Source organism: Cygnus atratus, chromosome 1 (assembly GCF_013377495.2).
Source record: "Cygnus atratus isolate AKBS03 ecotype Queensland, Australia chromosome 1, CAtr_DNAZoo_HiC_assembly, whole genome shotgun sequence".
Taxonomy (NCBI): domain Eukaryota; kingdom Metazoa; phylum Chordata; class Aves; order Anseriformes; family Anatidae; genus Cygnus; species Cygnus atratus.
The window spans coordinates 98,830,233-98,840,321 of record NC_066362.1 but is presented as its reverse complement, the minus strand read 5'-3'; the positions used below and the strand labels follow the sequence as shown (position 1 = coordinate 98,840,321).

General features: G+C 46.4%; 1 protein-coding gene across 1 annotated transcript; it reads left to right on the top strand.

The window, feature by feature from the left end:
- On the top strand, nt 1-8,262 carry VTCN1 (V-set domain containing T cell activation inhibitor 1). The gene is made up of 5 exons (XM_035540531.1): nt 1-32; nt 1,763-1,827; nt 3,393-3,740; nt 5,915-6,193; nt 8,006-8,262. Exons 1-5 carry the CDS (start codon nt 1-3, stop codon nt 8,125-8,127), a joined length of 846 nt encoding a protein of 281 aa, XP_035396424.1. The 3' UTR covers nt 8,128-8,262.
- The last annotated feature ends 1,827 nt before the right edge of the window (nt 8,263-10,089 follow it).

Here is a 10,089-nt window from a genome sequence, read left to right as displayed (position 1 = left end):
ATGGCATCCCAAGGCCAGGTCATATTCTGGAGGTATGGTATTATCTGCGTCTGCTTTGGGACAGAGAGGGGGGAGGGAACTGCGTTTTCCAGACTCCTTGACTGCATCACTCTGCTGCCAGGAGCTTTCAAGAGTGCATTTCTTTGCAGCTTGACTCTATACTGCTACTTAAATACCAGAGCAGCTGCTCTTACACAATCAGTAAGGCCATGCAGCTGTCAGACACTCATGCACGGGTCATTGACTGCAGCCAGGATGGAGATGTGTATCCTAGAGACTCTGCATGGGTGGATTATAGCATCTTGGATTTTAATGCCGTTATAGGTTGGGGCATCGATGGCTTGAGAAAGGATCTGTGTGCCTGCTCTCGTAGCTTGGGGTTGGCCCTCAGACAGTTGCTTAGGTCTCCATCACAGCAGCATGCTGGGAGCAGGACAGTGTGTGTGTGAGTGGATGTGATGTCTCAGGCATGAGCTGTGCTCTGGCTTTGTCACATCTGGCAGCAAGGAAGAGCTAAATAGTAATATTGTATGGACCTTTTCACCAATGAAAGTGCACTCATTATATGCCATAATGTAATCATAATCATAATGTAATGTGGTGTAAATATCCACTGGGCATCTTATTTCTCAAGTGACTGGAGTGCATGTAACAATCAGGCCTGCTACTCTCCAGAGACAGACAGCCCAGCTGGCTCTTGTCAGGGAAATGCAATGACCGATGGGTGTGAAAAAATGAGCGCCTGCCTCTTGCTGCTGTGAGGGCAATCCTCCAGCCCTGCCAGTGTCCCTTTCTGCCCCGGCAGCTGCGTGCGGCAGGCCACTGCAAGCAGCTGGCTCCTTCGAGGCCATTGCCTCCTCGGGCTCATCTTGAATTGCAGAAATGGCCCAGGGAAGGAGGAGACTTTCTGGAAGCTTCAGAGGAGCAGTGGGAGGTTGTTGTTGATTTCAGGGAAAAAAAGAATGGGAAGAAAAGATCACAAAATAAAAATGACATGCTGAGAAATGTAGAGCTCCGCAATCATTAACTGCTCATGGGAACCCCAAATCCCATCCTTTTTGGCTATTCCTCTTCCTTACTGCACTGCTCGTGCTGAGAGGGTGAGGGGGTGCAGCAATGTTCCCCTGGGCTCAGGCAGCTTGCGGAGCAGACAGCAGCCTGCTGCTCACATGGGCCCCCAATTTGATATTTGTCCCTGCCTGCCTGCCTTCAGGGAAGGCAGCAGCAGGCAATCAGTCCTGGGTGCTCGACCACCCAAAGCCAAGAGCTGTAGTCCCCTGGTTATAAAAACAGCCTGGTGGAAACCAGGAGCAGGTGTGAGCCCATCTTCCCCTTCTCCCATCCCTGCTGCTTCACGCAGGAGGGACTTGCCCACATGGTGCAATTCCCTAGAGCTCCTTATCAGTCCTGCAATCATGGCGTCTGCGGAGAGTCAGGCAAGATTTCATAAGCAACTGATGCAGGCTCATGGTAAGTGAGGGAGGAGCAGTGCAGTCTTATGAACACCACAGGCTCTCTTGCAGGAAGCTGCCAGATGTGCTGGGAAAGTTACGTTCTTCTCACTAGACTCTGATGCAAAAACCACTTCTCCCTCTGGGCATGGGACATCCCAAATTCAGGCAGCTCACAGTTTCCAGACCACCTTGCTTTAGGGCTTCAGCTCACCTGCCTCCACCTCCTTCCCACCAGCAGCTCTGCAGATGTGGCCAGGTGTGAGGGAGGTGGGCTGCATGGTAATGTTGTCCTTTTTTTCCCCAAATAGCCTGACCATGGTCATTATCGTCCTGGCTGCAGTGATCGCCCTGATCATCGGGTTTGGTGTCTCAGGTATGAGGCTGCTCAGATTTCTTGCTGGTGCCAGGGGGTGATGAAATCCTGCCCTGGCATCTGTAACCTCCATCCCGAGCATGGGCTGAGGTGCAGCACCGTGTGGAGGTGCCAACTACCAACCTTTAATTAATGCTTGGTTTATAGCAATTGCGTGCAAGATGATCGAATGAAGATTGCATGCGTGACTTCAGTTCTGACATTTCTTGGCTAAGTATCTCTCCATGGCATTAAACCACATCCTGGCTCTTGCATAGCCCTCCTAAAGTACAGAAAAAGGGAAAATCTACAACACATCTATCATTGAAGAAGCCACCTGCAAAGCATTGCTGGTCACACTTGAACCCAGCCTTGACAGTGCTGTGGTGCTAACGCAGGGCATTGTCCTCTCCAAGAGGCTATGCTGTGCTCCTAGGAGCCTGTGAGCTCTTGAATGGTTTAAATAATGCCGAGATTTATGCGCACAGGCTGAAGAACAGTGCTTGGCACTCAGAGCTTGGTGAGGAAATCTCTTTGGCTCTGAATTTCCGAGAAAACATGTCACAGGCACGCATGAGCCCCATCTGCTTGGGAGCAGCTCTGATTTTGCCCCAGGAAGTGAATTCTTGACCTGTGCTTTCGCAGCGGAATTACAGACATTTTTTTTTTCTGTTGTGTTTTTGTTATCTTGGGTTCTGGTGTGCAGGCGACTGAAACATCCACCTCCATCTGCTGCTCCATGGGAAGCCAGCTGACAAAAGGGGTGGGTAAGCGTGGAGCAGCCTGAGCTGCTGGAGGTTTGGTGCTGAGTTAGCTGGAATTGTCCTGGGGCTCGGAGCCCCAAACCTGAACACACAGAAAGATCTGAAGATACTGTGCTCCTTCTCCCAGATGGGGGGGGAATGAGGGCTGTACTGGGAAGTGTCTTCCAGGATGGGGCGTGTTGCCCCAGTCACTTGGAGGTGACAAAAAAACCTTGCTGGGTGTCCTTGGCATGTGCCAGGTGAGGATACGTGGGGCAGGCTGCATGGGAAAGAGGAGACGGCTCAGGGCAGGAGCTGACTCTCAGGATTGCTGGTTAGGATTCAGCTTGAAGAACAATCTGTGTCCCCAGGGAAGGGAAATGCTGATTTCTTTTACACAGAAGAAAATGGTTGTGGTTCCAGTAAAGGTGAAAGAGCAACCTTTTATTTCCCTGCCAACATTATGCCTTGCAATCAGCTTTATATTGCACAAAGTGAGGTTACAACTAAGAAAAAGTATGAAAAACATGTTCTGGCACAAAAATCCCATATACATCTGAGTGAGTGAGAAAAGACTGCTAATTCTTCTGACTGGTTCCTACAACGAGATATGGGAAGTGACTTTTTGAAGCAGACTGACTGCTACAGAAATGCTCCTGTGCACTGTCTCGATCAGTCATTCCTGGGGGTCACCATCTTGTAGGCACACCAGCATATTGATGAGGTGCCCTCACAAAGTGCCAGGGCCCCATCACGTCTGGATGGGGCTGATGTCCATCCGTGGGGTGGCCTGGCTTCTCTCCACTCTCCCTTTCCTCACACCACTCTGCTTTCTCCTCACAGGAAAGCGCTCCATCAGCGTCACCGCCTTGACGTCCCCTGGGAACATCGGCCAGAGCGGCCTCTTGGGCTGCACCTTCGAGCCTGACATCAGGATGGGCAGCATAGCAATTCGGTGGGCAAAGGCTGGCGTGGCCGGGCTGGTTCACGAGTTTAGAGGGGGGAAGGACCACCTGCAAGAGCAAGACGTGGAATTTCACGGCCGTACGGCGGTGTTTGCGGACCAGGTGATCGGTGGAAATGCTTCCCTGGAGCTGAGAGACGTGAAGCTCTCCGACGCCGGTACCTACAGGTGCTCTGTCACCACGTCCCGAGGGAGCGGGGTGGCGGAGCTGCAGTACCAGACAGGAGGTGAGGAAATGCTGCCCAGAGATACAGAAAAGAAACTCCTGCTATGAAATGTAGGCTGGCGCGGCCAGGTCTGGCCACTAGAGCAGGTTGCCAGAAGAGGTTGTGGAGTCTCCCTCCTGGAGATCTTCAAAAGCCACCTGGATGTGGCCCTGGACCACCTGCTCCAGGTGGCCTTGCTTGAGCAGGTTGTTGGGCCAGATGGCCTCCAGAGGTCCCTGCCAACCTCAGCCATGCTGTGGCTGTGTGACCTACCTGAGGTTACTCAGGTGCTGGAGCCATTGTGAGCAGTGGCCACTATGGGGCCCTTCACACCTGGGTAGGACAGGTCTGATGGTGGTCATGAGGATCTTCTCCCTGAGAGGCGGGTTTGGTGAAACCAGCCTTGCCAAAGGAATTGCACATGTCTTAGACGGGGGAAAAAATCCCAGCTGAAAACTGCTTGTGATGTTTGGAAACGTTAGTTTTGTGAAATGCCAAATTCAATTGTGTGGCTTTACCGTATCCGTCATCCCATGGCATGACACAAGCTGAAAGCTGACACTATTTTTTCCCACCTCTATGAAGTTCCAAAGGGCAGGAAGTGCTGCATGGCTTTGCTGAGTGTTTTTGATCATGCCCCAACTTCTGAGTGTCCAGAGCAGGAAAAATAATTACATGTGAGAGAATAGGATTTTTTTTTTCCTTTTCCAGAGGTGTTAATGGCCTTACTCTCTCTTTCCACATCCTTGTTTCAGAGAAAGGAGATTATTTTAGCACTTCTAGGCATTTGCTTTTTTTTTTTTTTTCCTTACATTTACCACACGTAGCCTACTAGCTACTTAACTGACTGCAAAGAGCCTCTATTTTTAGAACAGGCATTGTTAAATGATTTTCCAAAGATCCAGATTTCATCCCTGTTAAAGACAAAAGTTAACCTTTTCTCTCTAGACTTAAGATATATCTCCAGCCAGAACTGCTGCACAGTAAAAATTCTAGCATATTCAGAATCTTTTCCTGTTTTTATAATTCATATATACATATTTTAAAAAATTACTCTCAAAGCAACAAACTGCCCATATCATAGTTATCTGAAGTATTACATATTTGCTAGATTGAACCAAACTTAAAAGGCGTACTGATACAGCTGAATTTTCACTTATGGGTGTTTAATTCTTCTAACACCTCTGGCCTTGGTCATCCTACTCCCTGCTGGCACAAAACAATGTGCTTCCACTAAGCTCAGCAGTTTCACCTGTTTTTTGTTGTCTCTGGTTCTTTCTAATTAATTTGTGGTGAGTTACACCAACTACATGATGCCGACAACATGAGTCTGTACAGGTGTTTCTCTAGCTGGCTTTTGCTGGCACCCCTGTGGTCCTACCACACACCTTGAGCTCAGGGCTTAGCAGAGAAAAGTGGGTCCATGGCTTTTCCATGGCATCTTGCAGTTGCACAGATTGAAGAGCAGCTTGTATCTACCCTTCCTTGAAACCATGTGAATCTGCCTGCTTTTATGTTGGTTGATTCCATGTTCAAGGTAATCCACACAAAGGCATTAGAGATAACACATGAAATGCTGTATTAGTGTTTTATTTCTGTTGAAAGCGGTGAACTCTGCTCTCCTAAAAAGCTGTCATTTCTCTTCATGTAAGTGCACATCGGAAATACAGTGAACATATAGAGGTGTGTTTTTTTAGGAGACAAAGGCTAACACAAATACAACTGAGTTCACAATAGCTTTAAATGCTTTGTTCAACCCAGGAAGGTTGGTCCAAGTCCTACATCCAAGGCCACACCTTCACCTGCTCCCACCCCCAGCAGATTCAGGTGGTGCTGCCCTTGGCTGCAGCCCCATTTAGTGTGAGAGCTACAGCAGGAGGCCATAGGTGTTGTTCAGGTGTTGTTAACAAGCTTGTAAGCACTAAGCAGAATTAAAAATGCTGGAGCTGTGCCACAACCTCAGATCTTGTCAAAACGGTGTGCCTTGCCCCTGGTGTCTTTATTCCTCTACATTCATCCCCTTGCAGCCCAGCCTGTACAGCCCACGTTTTGTGTGGCTACGTGCAGTGCTGAGATGCTGAGCAGTAGTGCCCTAGAAATACCTGTAACTGCCAGGCAGGCACAGCTGGGTATTTTGTGCCCAATTCCTCGATATTTGCCTTCTTCTGACTCTCTCCCTGCTTTCCCTCCCCAAGCCTTCAGCACCCCCCAGGTCCAGGTGGAGAACAGCAGCAGCAGGGACACGCTGCAGTGCGAAGCACCGCGGTGGTTCCCTCGACCCACCGTGCACTGGACAGCCTACAGCGACACAGGGAAGTGCCTGCCTCGGGTTGCCAACACCAGCTACGAGCTGAACTCTGAAAACATCACTCTGAAGGTGGTCTCCCTGCTGCATAACATTACTGCTAATGCCACCTACACCTGTGTGATTGAAAACAGCATTGCCAAGGCCACAGGCGACATCAAGGTGACAGGTAGGGTTTAACACCACCCAGAGACCACGTGCATGGCAGGGGGGGAGAAGCCTGCATCCGTGCGTGCTGGGGGGCTCCTGCAGCACTGCCTCCCCTGTGTTGGTGAGAGGTTTCTGTAAAGGAAGAGAAAGCAGGGGACCACTGCTTGCTTTCCACTGCTGGATCGCAAATAGCAAAATGTGATCTGGCAGATTGGTCAATATTCCCTTATCCAAATAGGCAGATGCCCGAACCTGTCAGATGTGTCTGTAGATTGCATTAAATCTGCCACTGAATCCAGGCACGTCTCTCTCTGGGGTAATGGAACCAGTCTGTGTTTGGTCCTGCTATGTCAGACCTTCTCCATGGTAACGATCGCTCCCTTGGCACGGGGACAGAACGGGCAGGGAACAGGAAGGAAGGATGGACACACTTCATAGGAATGCATTCCTTCCTATTTTAACAAAAGCCAAACAACCCCCCCCCCTCAACTTTTGACATTTTCTTCAGCCAATTCAGTTTAGATCACTTTTTTTGTGACACACCAGGAGGCTGTTAGTTGGTACTAGTGACAATTTCTCTGACTGCAGCCCACTCCCTTTATTTAAAAGTCCTTATTTGCAGGAAAGCAAACTTACAAAAAAAAGCTTAGCTGGAATTTGTGGCATTCTACCATTTGCAGTCATAGCTGAAGTGCTAATAGTAGCACGACCTAGGATTTAGCAAATGAACTAGATCTTTTCGAACTAGTTCAGGCATGTCTGCACCACACTGGTATCACTAGACTAATAGGTCTTCATTTTTCCTGGCATTAGACTCATTTGTTAGTTTGGATCCTACAAGGAAAAAAAATAAAATATCAGTGCTTCTCTAGAAACTTTGGGATAGACTTCACAATCCTATCTGATTGCCTTAACAATTAACTACTGCCACCTCCACACGTATATTAAAGGAAGTAAGTAGTCACTTAGGTAAAATACCTATGCTTTAACAGCAGTGCATTTACAGAACAGAATTTGATCCATAAACTTTGTGCAAGACCTGGGATCCTAGACCTTGGTTTGAAAGGGAATGTGGCTGGGTTTAAGGATGTTATTCAATTATTTGTCATCTACACCATCCTAAATCTTCAGCCTCTTATTTTAAGGCAAACTTGTGTAGGCAACACTTACCAAGAGCATGGATAAGATTCATAGTACCACTCAATAATAAGACTGTCAGACACTTACTACTGGCAATGTTATATTGCATACATGACTAAAACATTTGGATTTATATTTCCAAGCTAAGTATCTGTGCTCTGTACTGATATTATCAGTCAGATATCTCATTCAGAAGATAAATAAATTAAATATAGGAACACTGTACTGGAGGGAACCCTTTGGATACTTTACTTCAGCTATGCTATCTCAGGCACATACATCACAGAATACTGAAAAAATTTAAAATTTATTTTCTCATCCTCTCCCCCACTAACTGGAAAACCATTGAGGATCTTGCTGCTGTAAAACTGGTATTTACAATCAGTTTGTAGTATCATAGGATATCCTGAGTTGGAAGGGACCCACAGGGATCATCAAGTCCAACTGTTGGCTCCACACAGGACCACCCAAAAATCAAACCATATGTCTGAGAGTGTTGTGCAAATGCTTCTTGAGCTTGGATATCTTTCCCTATTGTACATGGAAAGGGTCATACCTCTTCTGCAGCAAGTTCCAGCAAAAGAGGCAGGGTCTGTCAGTATTCAGAAAAATTAGGAGGAAGAAACACACTCATTTTGCTTTTCTTCTGTGTTCTCCATTCTGGTAGCCTCTCACTATTCTTCTGCTACAGATTTCAGCATTACCAGGGGGACCAACTTGCAGCTGGTGAACCTGAACACAGAGTCAGTGTCCTCCTCCCTTCCAGCCTGTCACTGGATGCTTCTGCTTCCCGTGTGCCTGCTGTCAGTATAAAACATCTGGAAACACTGCTGGACCAAGGAGGTGAGCTTGGAAAGAGAAATCGATAAGCATATATGCTTGGTACGATACATGGAAGCTCTTGCTGAGCTCTGTTACAGCAGCAGGTTTAACTCAAGCCTGGCAGAATGGGAGGACATGTCTTCCTCCTGCCTACAGCCTTTCTCCATGCTCAAAGTTAGGTGGGACACGTGGCTTGTCCCCACCACAGGCTCCCTGCTGACTTTCTGCAACTCCAGATGTTCTCCTCTTACATTGTCTACACCATCACTTATTCTTCCCTTCATTTTCCCTTCATGATTCTATGATTTTATTTTCCTTCCCTCCTCAACCTTCTCTTTGACCCTAAAAGTGGACTTCTGGCTTGCTGCTCTGAGCGCTCTCCGAGCCTTGAATACAGTTCAAGGCTGCAAGGCCAGGTGAAAAAAAAACAACAAAAAAAAAACACAGAACAATTGCCTTTGCTACTGATTAGCATTGCAGCAAACTGGTGATGGAGAGCTACAGAAAAATTAGCTATAAAATGATCAACTCTGTCCTTCCATGCAGAACAGTCATTACAGCTACCCTGACGCGGAACATGCTTCATGCTTTCTTCCCTCTTGGGTTGAGAAATTTTTAAGACCAACTCCCAGTTCCAAGAGCACGTAGTGGCACAAAGTGAAGCCAGTTGATTTTTCCTTTGTATTTGTTACTCATGCCAACAACAGGATACTTTGGCTTCAGAAAGAGAGTGAGGATTGTGATAAGAACAGTTGCATAAATAAAGGAAAAACTCTGATCATGGGAACGAGATGTGTTCTCTTGTCTGAAGTAACACAGTGACCAGAACTCTGATCGTGGACAGAGATAAACAGAAAAAGGGTTACCTGTAACGGATCTGGGAAATGGTCCTTCAAACCCAGAACACTAAAAGCAGGCAAATCAAAGAGATTTGATTTATCTGTCTCATGTTTTGTGATTCTCTGAATATATTAATAAAACTGTAAGTAATCTATTTAATCTTCTCAGAAAACCGTAATGAATCTCCTTTTCTGAAAAAGGCATTGTGAATGGCAAAACCCTGATGGATTAGAAAATACCTAACAGGCTAACTGATGGATTAGAAAATAGCTAACACTGGAGTAAATGTTAGGTTTTCAACCTCACAAAGGTAAACAGCCTCTGAAGTCCTTTATTAGGATGGATGATTACATTTGTAACAGGAATTAAGAGGAGTAGGAGAGTAGTAATAGAGGGAGCAGACAGATGACTAAAATAATGAGGAGGAAAAGAGGGAGAATAGTATTACTGGAAAGTTCAAGTTCAGAAATAAACCCAGTTATTCAACACAGTTAAGACTACACATACAAATTTGCCTTTTTGTTTTTTAAAGTCTCTTATCTAACACTTCCTATCTATTTCTGAAGCATTGTTTGTTACTACTTCATTTTACAGGATACTTTCAGTTGCACTTTTTAATCAGATTTTGATCTCTGCATCTTAGGTCCTTACAGTCAATGTTTTCCTCGGGCTGAGATAAGCTTATTTTTGTTTGGTTTTGTTTTTCTTGGGGGAGAAGGGTGAGCTTCAGCAAAATCTTTTACCATTTCTAAGAAAGCCTCTGCAGGAGGTGGGGAAAAAAAACAACAAAAAACTGTCACAGCAAAACTTGTGCAGACCTTTCCTTTAAGCTGTTTTGCAGCCTCCTTTACGATGGAGTATCAGAATTTTGTTGAACGAATAGAGGCACTGGTCAGGTCTTGGGCCACTTGTGCTTTGTTCTGGAAGTGCCCAGCAGGCCTTGAAAGTGAAGACACTTTACACATGCTCAGTAAACCCATCACCTGAAGTTTAATTATAAATGAACAAATGAAACCCAAAATAGAGTAGCTGTTCAAATACGCACTACACACTGAGTAAGGTGGGGAAGTGAATTTACTAACCTGTAGCACAGGATGAAGGATCTGGATGTTA

Coding starts and splice junctions, on each gene's coding strand:
- VTCN1 (XM_035540531.1), top strand. CDS start 1: ATGGCATCCCAAGGCCAGGTCATATTCTGGAG. Junction 1,828..3,392: donor CATCGGGTTTGGTGTCTCAG/GTATGAGGCTGC, acceptor TTCTCCTCACAG/GAAAGCGCTCCATCAGCGTC. Junction 3,741..5,914: donor GCTGCAGTACCAGACAGGAG/GTGAGGAAATGC, acceptor TCCCTCCCCAAG/CCTTCAGCACCCCCCAGGTC.